At 49.9% G+C, this 15,302-nt stretch overlaps 1 protein-coding gene and 1 long non-coding RNA gene across 4 annotated transcripts; one reads left to right on the top strand and one right to left on the bottom strand.

Moving 5' to 3' along the window:
* Nucleotides 1–4,383: 4,383 nt before the first annotated feature.
* On the bottom strand, nucleotides 4,384–13,774 carry GLUL (glutamate-ammonia ligase). 3 transcript variants are annotated; one of them, XM_072945994.1, is made up of 8 exons: nucleotides 13,616–13,764; nucleotides 12,456–12,569; nucleotides 10,760–10,938; nucleotides 9,333–9,494; nucleotides 7,634–7,780; nucleotides 7,052–7,179; nucleotides 6,658–6,857; nucleotides 4,384–6,095 (listed from the first exon to the last, which is right to left on the bottom strand). In XM_072945994.1, the coding sequence occupies exons 2-8, from the start codon at nucleotides 12,464–12,466 to the stop codon at nucleotides 5,777–5,779; spliced, it is 1,146 nt and encodes a 381-aa protein (XP_072802095.1). In that variant the 5' UTR covers nucleotides 12,467–12,569; nucleotides 13,616–13,764; the 3' UTR covers nucleotides 4,384–5,776. The 3 variants fall into 3 exon arrangements, with proteins under 3 accessions (XP_072802095.1, XP_072802096.1, XP_072802097.1); XM_072945995.1 differs by lacking the exon at nucleotides 12,456–12,569 and having other exon boundaries at nucleotides 13,616–13,774; XM_072945996.1 differs by lacking the exon at nucleotides 13,616–13,764 and having other exon boundaries at nucleotides 12,561–12,687.
* Nucleotides 12,764–14,598, top strand: LOC116284882 (uncharacterized). The gene is made up of 3 exons (XR_012062675.1): nucleotides 12,764–12,904; nucleotides 13,165–13,509; nucleotides 14,446–14,598. It is a non-coding gene; the product is annotated as an uncharacterized lncRNA (long non-coding RNA).
* Nucleotides 14,599–15,302: the final 704 nt, after the last annotated feature.

Raw genomic sequence — 15,302 nt, 5'->3', positions numbered from 1 at the left:
GTTGCCTCATTTTTTCTCCCCAAAAGAAACACTGCTTAAAGTTATGATTTGTTCATTTCTTTCAGACTTCTTCAACATATCTGACTTTCTGAATTCAGTTGTGAACCTTGATAAGTAACCGTAAGTTGAAAGAGAACTCATCCCCCAAGAAAGCAAATCCATCCCTTAGCTGCTTCATGGTTCACAGCACAGAATTCTAAATCTGGAAGGAATTTCAGCGACGTCCATAGCTTATCTCAGGCTGATTCTATAAGGATGGTGGCAGTTTCTGTACAAATGAATCATTTAGTGCCACATAGTCTAGGTGTGTTCCCAACTGTCCCCTCCCAAGGGAAGGAAGGAACCTGCAAGTGTCAGCAGCTTCTGGGATATAGCAGATGAGATGATCACCCTCAAAGGCCCTACATTTGGGATCAGGAGGAGGAGAGTATTTCTGGACTAGTAATTTGGGATTAACTACAGGAGTGGGGACGTTCATACATAAATCATTAACATTGAAGATTAATCCTTGTGAATTAACTGCCCTCCCACCCCCACCCTCCACCCCAGTCTTCCATCCACTTCTTTTAGCCACTGACCCTGGTAGTGACCTTTCTGTTAATTCAACAAACATTTACCAAAGGTTTACACGGCTGAGTGCCTTGAGTGGGCTAGGCCATAATGTACTTATGCAAAGATGTTAACAGGATGGCAGTTTCTGGTTCCTAAGCCCACCTAGGCATGAGTCTGGCGGAAGGTGGTTTGGGGAGAGGAACCCCCTACATTTATTTTATGATTCCCTCTTGTAAAGGAAACCATGGAGAAGTGGATTCTCCGATTTCCTGTCTCTCAGAACTTAACTCCTCATGTATCACAAATTCCTTCCCAGAAACCAGACAAGTGTTCACTTCTTCCAAAACAAAAACCAAACCCCCCCAAAAAAACAAAAAACCAAAAAAACAAAACCTTCTTTCCTCCCTGCTACGAACATGACTCTGTACTTCATTATGCCGCATTATTTGAGTTGAGTTACCAAAATCACAAAATCACTTGAGGATAAGCTAGCAACAGTCCCAGAAGTCTCATACCATTTCGTGATGCCAGTGACACTTTTAGCTGTAAGAGGGATGGCGATGAAGAAGAGGAAGAGACTTTCCACTCACTTGACCCCATCACTCATATGTTTGCACCAAAAACACCAAAAAAAAAAAATCATGCTTATTTTGTCCTCATTCTATCTATTAAATTTTGGAGGTATCTTGAATGCCTCTTCCATTTAACGTCAGTAGAGCAGAAAAATAGTCACAAGAGAGGAGTTACTCTGAACCTTTATCGAAAGGCAGTTGCAGGACGGCTTTCGTGCAGGCTTTAGATCTGGAGTGGACCTCAGCAGATCTGCTGACGACACCGTAAGGCGGAGGAGTCCAGGAAGCTGAGACGGTTGCCATCCCAAGACAAGGCAAGTAACTCAGCCTGAAATCTTGAGAAAGAGGACAACACGCTGAGGGCCAAGGCCCTCCAAAAGCAAGTCATCAAATGACAGTAGGAACTGCAGAGACACTTCCTCTGTATCAGGGCACTAGGACACCACCCCCTTTACAGCAGGGGCTCTCTGGGCAGTGAATCATAGATAAACAATTAGCTGGCCGCACCCAAGAACCTCCTGCCCATAAAGCACAGGGGAGTGTGGGATCCGAAAGGGTTGGCGGTAGAATCATGCTTTAAGAATGATCATAGCTTCTATGTCTGGCCTCCCCACTCCTAGTGATGGCTTCTCAGGACTTTTCAGTGAATCCACCTGAATGTGTCCTCCTTCTGGAAAAGATAAAAGTTCCTGTCTCCTTTATAAGGTGCTATGGCTTTGGCAAAAATTTCATGATACCTGTATTGTGTATCTCATGTGTACATACTTACATATGCCCTTATTTGGTGTCTGCATTTTGTATATGTGCATATATCTGAATACCATAAAATCAAGTTTGTTTTTTTTTTTTAATGAGTGGGTAGCGATTGAGCTAACGGCTCTGATCAGGTCAAATTGTTTACAGTATCAATTTGCCTGAAGCTTTTGGATTTACGTGAATTGCCACTACTCATAAAGCATCGTGGGGCTCTTGGGAGCCTGACCTCAGCCAGACTTAACCAAGCTAGCAGTCATTAAAAATTCAGTGAAACAGAACTTTGCCTTGGTGCTATGGCCAGAGTGAAAACACAGCCAATCCACTAAGACCTTGTGGGTCTGACACCACCCAATAGAGCTCTGGGCTTAGAACTCACAAAACTGATTACTTTAAAATAACTTATTAAACAAGTTCTGCAGGCACCGAGAAGGGTCAGGATACAGTCCTGAGAAAGGAAAGCAGGCTCCCTGTCTTCATGAAGTTTGCAATCAGAAAGTCTACTGAGTGATGGGCTTTGGGTTAGCAAGTGACTTTCCAAACTTTGCACCTTTCATTGGTATAAGGGCCAAGGAGTAGCTGGAATTACCTAAATGAAGCCTTTGGCAAGGTATCTGGAGCCTGGGCACCATGTATTTGTTTAGGACCTTCTTTTGTTCACTTGTGTAGGTGGCGTGGCAGCCGGCAGCACAGATCTGGCTTGTTAAATGGCCTCAGTAATAATTATCCAAGGAGCTCTTTGGAATCTTCTATTAGCTCCGTGACACTCCTCTATTAGCTTGTGTTGTCATTTAGCTCTTACCAGTAACTGGCAGGATGAAATGAAGGGACTCGTGTTTAAAACTGAGAACGCCTTTTGTGAATACTGGCCTGTCTCTTTAAGGCTGAATGAAGGCTTGGCCGTCATTCTGTCTAATCTATTACAGATAAAGATATCGCGTAACCCAGTGTCTGCTAAATGAGCTATAAAAAACACCTAAGAAATACAAGGGAATTGCACTGTGAACTGAAGGTCAAAGCTAACTCTAGGTAAGAGGGTGGAGAAGGAAATACAATGGTTGTTGCCACCTAAATCCTGATCACATTCATTTAAAATTCCCTTTCAGGTAATCTGTCGAGATTCGGTTACAATGAGCCCAAAGGCAAAGTGCCTTAACGCAGTACCCACGTGGCCAAGGACTACAGGAGAGCCCTGGGGAAGCCACCTGCAGCTGGGGAGAGGGAAGCAGAGCTTCAGTTGAAATAATTTATCAGCAAAACCAGGAAAATGCTGAGAGCAACAGAGGGCACTCTTAATAATCATGCCAAAATATGGTGTAACCTGGGACCACTCGGCAAAGCAACAGGCGAACGTCAGCCTGCTTTTGAAAATTATGTCAGGAGCTAACCTTTCTAGAAAAAATGCACATGTCTAGGATTACCTAAGACTAGAGCAATAAACACTTGCCCCCCAAAAACTGTCATCTCTAAATGTGCTGTTAACAGTCTCCAGCAACCTCCACCTTTTAAGACAGTTAATACAGGGCACCGCCTTTTAAAAGACAATAATTTACTGCTGCCCGCAATACCTGGCACCTTGCGAGGTTATAAAGTGTTGGATGAGGAAGTGCTTTTGCTAGAGGTGTGTGCACGGCACCAAGGAGCAGGAGGGAGCGCCTGCCCAGCCTGGTGTGGAAATGAACTAAGGTAGCATAAGTTGGGAGGACGCGGAAGTATTTCTAAGTAAAGGGACTGAGAGCAAGGGCACAGAGGTGTCAGTGTGGAGTTTTGGGGGACAGCACAAGCAGCTCACTGGTCCAGTGCAAGGAACAGCACATCCGGGCTTATCTGGGTCTGGGTGGCCCTCAGCGCAGCCAGCCTTAGAAGGCTTTTAACCAGGGTAGCAGCACAGTCAGTATTTGCTATTTAGATGCAGTCACTGGCAGCCGGGCAGAGTGACCAGTAGGGACAGAGATCAGTTGAAAACACACTCAATACTTTAGGCTACTATCAAATTAAGCCAGAGAGGTGTTCAAAACAACACGGTAGCATGGTAGGGCAAAGCCAAGCTCTGGAGCAGGGAGGGGAAGGTTGGGGTTTGTCCCCTATTACAAAACTCTAGGGCTGGGAGATGCCTTAACCTAGGTATCACAAATACCCAAAGCGTGGGGAAGAGCTGGTTGGCAACATGACTCAGGAAAGAGTTTTTTAATTCCAAGAACAGGTAAACCTGAACTTACTATGCCTCTTTTTAAAAAAATCTCTTTTTTTGGTGGGAAAAGAAGGGAACAAAATGGCACATAGGGATTTAAAGGAATCACAAGAATCAAGTCAGAAGAGATCTTATAAATGTTAGGTTGATTTATAAGAGCTGCTCTGGGCAGTTAACACAGTTTGTTTACAATGAGGAGTTAGCCTAACTCTGAACATACTGTACATGGCAATTAGAAGTCATCATGGTGAGAGAAAAACCACAGCCCACCCACCGCAGCCAACACAGAAACAGCTAGAAACAGGAGGGGAAATGTAGGGATGAAGGTGGGGTTTGTTTTTATTATAAAAGAAAAAAATAACTCCTCAGGAATCTTAACAAAGGAAGGGAATATTTCACACTCAAGAGAATTGACACCAGGATACAAAATTACAAGTGTTTTGACTCCAGTCATGTCCCCGTCTCTTCCAAGAGCAGAGATGGGAACAGACAGCTGAAGCAAACAAGCAATTCTGTAAAACAAAGACTTAGAAACCCTACAAATATGATTAAAATCTAAACTTGTTTTGCTTTTTAAAAAAAACTTTTTAATTTATCAAAAGGCCTGCTTTAGTGACATGCTAGTCCCACCAGAAATTTACCCCAATACCCCTTTGTCAGTAACATGCTTAAGTTGACCAGCCAACTCGTATTTCCAAACCTGCGTGTACAAGTACACGTGTGTCTTTGAAACCAAAGTCCCGGGGCTCAGGTGTCTGCTTCTGCTATCACGGGCTTTCCACCTGCTAATTTTGACCAGTGTCCACTCCTCCAGAAGGGTGGGCAGGGCACAGAGACACCCTGGGGTGGTAGTGAGGGAGTAACAGCCCTGAACTGCCAATATTCAATGGCACCGCTTCCTCCCCTCACCCCGACTCAAAAGGAGATCCTTATTTCTAATCAGACTCCTCCGCTCAAATTTGGCTCCCGGTGACCAGAACGGTTTTTCTGCCTTAGGAAAAACACACATTTCATCTGCACACCCATATATATAATTTTTTTGTTTTTAAATTTAAATATAAAAATACTACTCTGCTTTGTGTTATAAATGGAGGATCAAGCAATAAGGACTTTTTCTTTTAAGGTAGGGCTATCCATCCATTTATGCTGAGCTTGTCCGGGCGTGTAGTCCCAGGGAAGCACCACACCAAGAGATCGAGGGCATTTTTATACTTGATTCCCACCCTGCCTTCTCCCCTAATTCTCACTTTTAATAGAAGTTCGTTATAACCTTGCAAGAAAGGGGACTTCGCACCAAGAAGGGAAGTCCTAACCTAATCACAGCCAGCCCCCCCTGCCCCCCACTCAAGCTACCACTCAGAGAACGTTCTCCCCACTCCCTGCACAGACACTATGCTCTCTGTCCAGACAGCTCTGCCTACTGGACAAACGTATCTGACTAAGTGGAAGCAGTGGTTATGGTTCCCCGCCCCCCTCCCCGTTAACGCACTAGAAAGCTTCAGTGATAGGGGGAAAAAAAAGGGGGGTGGTGAGGAGATTAAGAATGTGACCCTTCTATTCTGGCCCAAGAAAGCAAGAAATATTAACTGGGCATGAGGAATAAAAAAAGACCATGATATTTCGTCCTTTGAGTTACAGCTATTATGACAGTTGAGAGGGAGCGGGATGCAGAATTAGGAGGGGTCTGATGGCTACGAGTCTAGTCTGCTTAGTTTTTGTACTGGAAGGGCTCATCGCCAGTTTCGTTGAGAAGACACGTGCGGATGAGGGCTTCTGTCACCGCAAAGGGGTCACAGTTGGCAGAGGGGCGACGGTCTTCAAAGTAACCCTTCTTCTCCTGGCCGACAGTCCGGGGAATGCGGATGCTAGCACCACGGTTGGCCACGCCGGCAGAAAAGTCGTTGATGTTGGAGGTTTCGTGGAATCCAGTTAGGCGCCGGGCGTTGTCCAGGCCCCCCTTGGGATCGTAGGCTCGGATGTGGTACTGGTGCCGCTTGCTCAGCTTCTCGATGGCCTCCTCAATGTACCTGAGGAAACAGGTAAGGTCAGGGTTCCTGCCACCAGGAAACCCACCTCAAGCGCAGAGGAGCAGGTATGGCTCCAAGAATGGAGTGACTCATCTACCAAAGACTGTTTTCCAAGGTCCAACTCCCCAAAACATGGCCCCAGGAGAACAAATACTCCAGGAGGGCAGCATCTGCCTTGTAACCTGTGTGTCTCAGTGCTCAGAAGACTGCTGGGCACGCAGATGGCATCTGGTGATTGAAGAGGCCCTAATCAAAGACCTCCTCCCACCCACAGGTATTAAGTTCACTCATAAGCTTGTGTTGTTATTCATTTCGTTCTTACTAAAGACTTTCAGATGCATTAATCTGTGTCAGCTTTCCCCCATCACTATCCTTGAATCCTGCCTCTAGAGTATTTGGGGGTACTTTTCAGGTAGAAACAGAACGATAGGATTAGAAGACAATTTTGGAAGCAGAGTGCCAAGAGTGGAGGCAGAAACCGAGGGGGTCACTTTACTCATCCATCCCAGGCAAGTATTCCTGCAGAGGGAGTGAAGCGGCCCCAGCAGCGGGTGGCACTCACTTCAGGCCATTCTCCTCTCGCATGGCCTTGGTGCTGAAGTTGGTGTGGCAGCCGGCGCCGTTCCAGTTCCCAGGAATGGGCTTAGGGTCAAAGGTGGCAATCACCCCGAAGTCTTCGCACACGCGGTGCAGGATGAAACGGGCCACCCAGAGATGATCGCCCATGTCGATTCCTTCGCAGGGTCCTATCTGGAACTCCCACTAGAGGGAAAGAGAAGACTGGCCTTTAAAGCGAAGCCAGCTGCTCACCTCAACCCAGAAGCTCTGACACTTGTTCCCATCTCACCTCTACTCCAAGCCACCTGGAGGGTTTTGGGTTAGGAAGCAGTGCCCCACAGCAGCCCTTGCCAGCAAAAGCCCCCGCGTGGGGCAGGTGACGGACCAGAGCCACTCACCTGGGCAGGCATGACCTCGGCATTCGTGCCCCCAATCTTGATGCCAGCGTACAGGCAGGCCCGGTAGTGAGCCTCCACGATGTCCCTGCCGTAGGCTTTGTCTGCTCCCACACCACAGTAGTAGGGACCTGCGGAGGCACCAAGATGGGGTGTCAAAGGCGGGACCGAGGAAATGCGGAGGCACCAAGATGGGGTGTCAAAGGCGGGACCCCGAGGAAATTCCTATCTCTGTGAGAGGCACAGCCTGAAGCCAGAAACCAGAAAGCCCTCAACACCTGCTCCCTGGAATCGCGATCCGCGCCTTCACCTGGAAGGAGGGGAGGGGCTGCAGGGGGCTCCTCTTGGCCACATCCTCAGTGAAGCCAAAGGTTGTCCCTCAACGTTAATGTCTAAACAGCCACCTCTGGATTTGCATGACACAAGGGCTGTATCTCTTTACAGTTTTATTTCAGCCAGTCTCAGAGCTGACAAAGTCTCCTAGCTTTCTGAGCCACAAGGATTCACTCCCTTCTCTCGAGAGACTTTTCTTGCAAACTAAGCACCTGGAGAGGAGCAAGACTGACCTCTCACCAAGGGACTTACCTTGGGGCCCGGGGAAGCCATTGGAAGGCCAACCAAAGGGGTGCCCATCTGTGCCCATTAGAGTGTATTCCTGCTCCATTCCAAACCAGGGGCGCTGGTTGCACACCATGTCCATTATCCGTTTACAGGTGTGCCTTAAATTGGTCTCTAGGAAAAAAAAAAAAGGGTCAGCACACAGATGTTAAACAGGTATGGACAAATGTACCAAATCTCCGTGTGGATGGGAAATGGTCCCTGGATTCCACGCACCTGTGATGTTGATTATAAGCTGAAATGACCCAGTGTCAACCTTCCTGTGCCCCGTTGGTATAAGAGGGGACAATGAGAGAAGCTATAATTATGTATCTGTAGGGAGACTCTCAAAGGCTTTATTTATAACTAAACTGGGTTACAACAAAGTCACATGGGAGCAGACCCAGAACAGAGCAACTTTTCACCTTATCTGCAAGCTGGCCCCCTCCCAAGTACCAAATGTCAGGCACTTACATCCTCTATTCACAAGAGCTTCTAGCTGTCAGACTTAGTCCTGGTTTCTCAGGCATTTAGAGCTCAATCTACAGTTTTTATTGAGCATCATTTGTCTACTAAGAGCCTTACGTTCCAGAAGACAAAGTGCTAAGTTCTGTAGTACTGGCTAGTGCAAAAATAAACATTAAAATGTGATGAGCTCAACTGCAAATGATTTCTAAACTAGAAGAGAACTTATAGACTGGGACAGGTTCCTACGCCCCAGGAACCATTTTAAGACGGTATTATATTAAAGAAAACGAACAACTGAGTCTGCCTAACAACCGTGAGGTGGGTATTAAGAGTCTATTTTTACAAATGGGAACACGAGGCTGGGAGATGGCAGGCAGCCCGCCCAGGTGACAGCACAAGCAGCGGTCAGGAAACCCTGCTCGTCTTGACTTCAGAGCTCAGGCCCTTCACCACAATGCGATACTTCCTCTCAAAACGATGACACGTAAGGCTCAGAGTCACCAAGTGACTTGCCAAGAAGTCTCACCGGCAGAGTGTAGCAAGAGATTTCACAGAAGTGAGACTGCAGCTGTTTAAAAAGACGAACGACGGAGAACTGGGAGGAACTGGCACGCACGAGAAAAACCAAAGGGGCAGTTATAGCAAATTTTAAGGCAAAGACACGTTTATCAGTTGCTCGTATTTTCAAGCTGTCTGGAATGAAAAGACAACCAGTATTCGACATACAATTGTTCTCAATTATTTGCACATGTTAATCCAGTCAATCCTTCAAACAACTTGATGTGATGAATTTTACTATTTCCCCCATTTTAAAATCGGGGAATTGAAAAGTACAAGGGTAAAGGAACTTGCCCCCAAACAAGTTCACAGCAAGTAAGTGACAGACCTAGAATTCAAATCCAACATTCTAACTGCAGAATCCACGTTCCTTAAGTCTGCAGGCAGGCAGGAGGGCTGTGACGTGGGGGCTCCTCCCGCAAACAGATCTAGAGGAATCCAGTGTTGTTTTATGCACTCATTAAGAGATGATGGCAGGAGGGGCCGCACCACCTCTGAACAGGGACGTTGAGGATGGAGAGATGCGTGCCCAATCCCTCAGACTTCTGATGCAGTTCTGAGATCGGCTGGTCTTCCCAATACTGATTCTGGAATATCCTCTCCCCTGGCCTTTACAATTCATGGACTGGGGTGGGGGCACCCATACCCATCCTACACACACCTGCAGGCTTTCGGTTGTACTTGAAGACTTCACAGAATACCAGCTTGTTGGGGTCCTTGCGGAAAGGGTCCCGAAACATGGCAGCAGGGACGAGATACATGTCACTGTTGGAGCCTTCAGATTGAAAGGTACTAGAGCCATCAAAGTTCCACTCAGGCAACTCTGGGGTCAAAAAGAGAGAGGAAAATTTAAGTTAAAGTGCACAGGAGCTTTCCAGGCGTGAGCACAGCCCCTCACCCACCTTTCCATCTTCAAAAGTCCATATTCTCTTTTCCAGAAAGGCAGTGATGCATGACTGCCACCATTAATATGCAAACCCAGACAACTGCATGCAGCCCTACTGTCCTTCCTAGCTGAGTTCCAAGTAAGCCTACCGCATCACTTTCTTAAAAGAAGTCACAGGAACAATCTAAGAATAACATTCCCTCCCTAAATAAAGTCTACTGGACACCAAGGAGATCACCAGTACGTCAGTCTTCATTCAGCTTTGAAACAGAAGTAAAGATTCTCTGGTTTCTCCCAGTAGCCCTCTGTGTTGCTTCTTTCTTTAATTCATCCCCTCACTGTGTTGATGGACAATCCTAGCTCAAGTCGGGTCTTTATTTTATAGGTGAGGAAACAAATGACTGGCAAGATATCTTATTCAAGGATACTCCCGTATCATTTACCCACTTTCCATGTTATGTTTTAAAGGCCAGTTTCAGACTCCCATCTCGTATTTCCAGGGATGCCCAATACCTGTGCCACAGCAGGTGCACAATACATTACAGTCATTCATTCATTCACTCAAATATGAACATTATCAGAAGAGTAAGCTACCCTAAAAGTAGGAAAAAGGTGATGGACCATGAGGAGGGTGGCTACGGTTTGCTCTAGACCAAAAACAAAAACAAAACAAAACGAAATCATAACTCACCTAAGAGCTCCTGTGGGATCAGCAATCAGCCAGTTACAGAATACCAAATGTGGCCTTAACTAAAAGCACTTTTGCTTTGTATCGAGAACCTCAGTGGCATGAGTATGAAACAGCATTCAAAGAGTTTGTAAAGTAGACGGCATAGTCAAGTTAGAATGGTGGTTTTCAAACTGGGTTCCTGGGGGTACCTTAGAGCCAACTAAGTAGGGGTGCCCAAGTCAGCAAAGTCTTCAACTCCCCTCTCTCCCAGTCCAGACTTAATCTTTTCTCCTTCAATATACAGGCTTTATAGGCAAGAATCTATTTAAACAAAAGGGTCCATTGTTGTCATGCTTGGAGGCAGTGTAGAAGCTTAATGTTCATGGAATGAAGTCTGCAAAGTCCTGTCTTAGAAAAGTTTCACAAACAGAATAAAAAAGAGGCCAAACCTAGTGGTCTGGCCCCAGGCTTCTGCGCACCACTACACTGCTCCCCTCCCAGCATGCACGTGGCACTCTGCCCAGTCTCTCACCTTCTATACACTTGGGCTCACAGTCCAGGGTCCGGGTCTTGCAGCGCAGTCCTTCTCCGGTACCGTCAATCCAGATGTACATAGCCTGGACCTTCTCACCCTGAGGCAGGGACATGTACACCTGCTTGATGCCTTTGTTCAAGTGGGAGCTCGCTGAGGTGGCCATGGTCGAAGATGTTCTGGAGAGAGAAAAACAAAAAACAAAACAAAACAAAATAAGAACACCGACTCTTAAACAGAGCCTCTGCAGGAATGACTCAACAAAGACAATTAAATTAAGAAGTCACGGTGGGAGTGGTGGCCTCTCCCCTTGGAAGTCACACACTCAACAGCACAGTATATTTATTTAATTTGCCTTCAGGGAGATCAGTTTTATACTAGACAATCATCTCCTTACAGACTTCCTCACGCTAGAATCTAACCTTGTGAGGACTAAGCTCTATTTTTTACAGGGTATCATTGGTAGAGGAATTTTTTTATTTTTCATACTAAGATGCTAGAGGGGAAAAACCCCCAAAACACACACATAAAAGTACACAAAAAAGTTCAGACACAGGAAATTTGCAGAACAGATAACACCTCCAAGTAAAATCCAGCCCTAGGAAGGCTTGGCTGCTAGGATTTCTGGGTATGTGTCCCTTTTCCTTGCACCCTAGAGGGTGCATCAATTTAAAAAACCCTTTAAGATTCCTCCACTTCTGCAAAAATCAAACCAACAACCCCTCCACACACATTTAGTTGGTAGAATGAAACAAGGTAGCCATGTGATTTAAAGGGCTGGCGGCTTCCTAAAAGAATGGCCAAGATGTAAAAATAGCTGATCCAAGCTGGACTTGAAGATGCACACTGTCATAATTTCCATCAGTCAGGGGCAAAGTTCTCCCTCAGGAAGTAGATTCGAGTTTGAGAGTGACCAGATTACACCAGAGAACTTCTCAAATAACTAAGACATTCCCACTTCTAAATCAAAAGGATCTGGGGCTTCAAAAGCTGAGGCATGCTGAAAAACTGCAAGCCACCGCCACAAAACCCCTGCAAGACAAACTGAAGCCACAAGACCAAGCCTCAACACAAGAGGAAACGTTCCGCCCCTCCCTCCCCAGATAGTCCAGGGTGGCTAGAAAGGGAACACATTGTTCCCCTCCAATGACTTGGGCAACTTTCTGAAGTACAGTGGCAAAGTTTCTACGGGCAACCGTCCATGTTTGCCCAGCTGAAAACATAACTGCTTCTCCTTCCAAGAGCCTCACCCTTCCCCTGGGGGAAAAGAAGCTGTCTGTCGAGTTGTGTTAGCAGACAACCACTACCATAGCCTATTCCCGCTAGCAGACTGGGGTGTGTCAGATCCCACCCCCCACATCCATCCTGTCTTTAAAAGCTAGAAGGAGCAATCCCTTGACCCTTTCAGCTCCCACTGCAAGTTACAACCCGTCTCCAGCTGTCCTCCCCAAACCGCTACACCTCCGACAGTAAGCCACGCTTTCTCCCTTAATAGCCTCGGTTCCTGCTCTTTTCGGGGATGCCAGCTGGGTTCCGTGACGAGTTGGATGTCAGCAGCCTAGTCTACTGTATCAACTCGTGCCGAGATCTTGTGTGTGGGGGCGGGGGTGGCGGGATGGCATGGGATTTTGCAGTTCTTAGCTGTTTCTGCAGCTGCTTCAGGCACCGGGGTCCTCGTCCCTGCCTCCTCACTCACCCCAACCACATAATTGTGTCGATGGGGTTGCCCTCCTTAGCCCTTCTCCTTTTGGAGTTGCGTTCGCGCCTCTCGTGGGTCTCCGGCTCTGGCTGGTCCACGCACCGGAGCTTTCTGGGCGAGGGAGATGGAGAGGGAGAGGGAGTCGGAGAGCGGTCGGGATCGGACGAGCAGGAATACGAAGGCTGGTGGCTCGCGGTCTTAATCCTGACTCGCGGTTTCTCTCCGGGGTTCACTGAATAGGCGACGAAGCCGAAGCAGTTGGAGGGGGACCCCGAGGACCGCGACTCCAGGTCATCTTCTTCTTCGTTGGTGGTCTTCTTCGCGGATTTGCGGCTAGGGGAGGATCCCCGCTTCCCGCCCCCGGGGCAATTGGAATAATCCACTTTGAGAGCTGCCTTTTCCCACTTAAATGTCCCGAAAGTCGGCGCCCCACCCCTCGGGCCCCGGTGCGTATCTCAGGGCCTCACCCAGGGGGCCATGCCTCTCCAAGGCGGGGGCTGGGTGGGGGGGAAGGGAGGGTGTCCGCCGGAGGGACAGCAAGCCGCTGCTGTCCCTGCCCGGCCGCCCAGGCCTCTCCACCCGCCAAGCCCGCCGGCCACGCCGCGCCCCGGGCTCCCCATTGTTCAGTCACAGGAGTAGGCCCCCGGGACCCGGTGGCGGGCGCGGGCCGCGCCACCAAGCCTCACGGCCCCTCGCCTCCACGTAGGCGTCTAGGCACGAGGACCGCCCCAGGGCCCGCCACCGCGGAGGGAGAGAGCCAGGCTCCCGCAGGGGGACCACTCCATCCACCGCGCACACCACACAGCCGAGCCGGGGGCGCCGGGCGCAAGCAGTGGCTCCACGGCTCGCGCCGCCGAGCGGCCTCCAGGGGCGGCGCTTCGGGCCGCAAGCAGCTGAAGGAAGATCAAAACAACTCCCCGCCCTCCTCAACGCCTGGCGACATGCGCGCCCCGCAGTCGCCAGCCCCGGCCCGCCAGGAGTCACGGGGGCGGCAGCGGCCCGCGGGAGGGCCCGCAGGCGGAGGCGCAGAGGCGCAGAGCAGGGGCGAGAGGTGGGAAGGGGCCGAGCCGAGCCGATCGGCCGGGACGCCGCGGCTGGGGAAGAGGCAGGGGCGGCGCGCGTCACTTTCGAGCCCCCCGGGCCGGTCAGCCGCTTACCCGAGGCGGCGAGCAGGCGGCAGGGCGGGCAGGCCGCGAGAGCGAGGTGCGGAGAGGAGAGGCGAGGAGGCCAGGGGTGCCGCTTAGACGCCCCACTCTTCTCCCATTCTCGGCTCTGCACGGCCGCCCGCAGCCCCGCACTCTTTATCGGCGGCCGGGGCCGCCCCCGGCGCCCTGATTGGCTCCCCGCGGCCGGGAGCCGGGCGGATCAGCTGATGCGCGTCCCGACACCGCGGCCATTGGGCGAGCCGCCGAGCGGGCGCCCGCGGGGTGGGGGCGAGCCGGCCGCGGAGAGAAAGAAAGGGAAAGGGGCGTGGGGGAGGGGCGTGGGGGAGGGGCGTGGGGGAGGGGAGCGAGGAAGGGCGGGCGGAGGGCCGAGTGCCTGCCGGGAAGGCCCCCTCCCGCCCCCCGGCTGCCCCCCGCGCCGCCGCGCGCCCTGCGCCGGCCTGGCCTGGGGTCGTCCCCACCGCCCCCTGCTGCCTTCAGGTTGGATTTTTTGCGGGAGACCCCTGTCTTTTACAAGGGCACACTGCACACCCCAGAGCCCCCGGAGGAGGTTCTGACCCGCAGGCACCCCTGTTACCTTTTGTTGGTAGAGAACCTCCCAGGCCCCCTTCCCGGCGCTCGGGTCAAGCTTGGGGGGCGGGGAGCGCGCGGGCCGCGGGGGCCGGGGAAGGCCTGGGCTCGCAGCGGGCGGCGAAGGGAAGAGGCTGCGGAGGTAGTCCTGGAAAAGCCCCCTCCCCGGCTCTCTCAGCGGGTTGGGGGACGTGAACAGAAGTCCAGGATCTCACATTTGTAATCTGCGTGCTGTGATTTGTATCATCCCTTAGAGAGAGGATCCTGGCGGGCCGAGACACAAAGTCGGGAGACCTGTAGATTCCGCCTGGGCCACACCTGCGGCCGCTCTCTTGGCCTCTCTGGGCCCAAGCTCCCTCCTCTACAAATAAAGCGGTTCCAGAAAGAACCTTTAGAGCCACCCCTCAGATTGGAAATGCTGTGTGTGAACTGTTTCCCAAGGGCAGCTGAAAGGAAAGCGAGGTCTTGGCAGCCCCTCTTTGAAGCCCAGGGTACGTCAAAAATTTAGAATTCTCTCTGGTTTTGCTTTTCAAGTAATTTATTGCACTTTCTTTGCCGTCTGGAAAATGAGAATCTGTAACCCTTCCTCCTCATTAGCCTTGCTGTGATGGTTGAGAAAATGCATATGTGAACAGCCTTGAAAGGGATACCTGTCAACATATACACAGTAATTGTATGTACGCATATGGGTACTCGATCATTCTATTTTTACTGCCCGAAACCTACCTGATGGTGTCTAACCTTTATTGCATCTTTCAAGAGCCCCAGTGTTTGAGGCTTGGAGATTTTCTGTTTGAACTCTAAGAAAGTCATGCTTCCAGTGCCCTTGGAAGAGGAAGGGAAGAAGTTTGTTCTTCTGGTTATTTTTTGTACCACAAATATGGAAAAGAAATGTTGCCTGTGACCACACACACGTAACTTGGCTTCTTGGGTCAGCATCCCTTCCCTGTAAGTCTGTCTAACACTGCAGTGCTTTAGAATGACAGAACCACGGGGTTCATCTCGAACTGGGGCTATTGCTGCGTGTCAGGTGGGTGCCATTCTGGACCAGGTAAGCCACCCTGCAAATATAAGGGATTCTCTCCTTTCTGTGATCCTTCAAGATGATGAT

This window comes from Vicugna pacos, chromosome 21 (genome assembly GCF_048564905.1).
Source record: "Vicugna pacos chromosome 21, VicPac4, whole genome shotgun sequence".
In the NCBI taxonomy this organism is placed as follows: domain Eukaryota; kingdom Metazoa; phylum Chordata; class Mammalia; order Artiodactyla; family Camelidae; genus Vicugna; species Vicugna pacos.
The sequence above is the reverse complement of the archived record's forward strand: the minus strand, read 5'-3'. Positions and strand labels throughout refer to the sequence as shown.

Coding starts and splice junctions, on each gene's coding strand:
- GLUL (XM_072945994.1), bottom strand. Junction 6,858..7,051: donor CCGAGGTCATGCCTGCCCAG/GTGAGTGGCTCT, acceptor CTTTCCCTCTAG/TGGGAGTTCCAGATAGGACC. Junction 6,096..6,657: donor CGAGAGGAGAATGGCCTGAA/GTGAGTGCCACC, acceptor CTGTTTCCTCAG/GTACATTGAGGAGGCCATCG.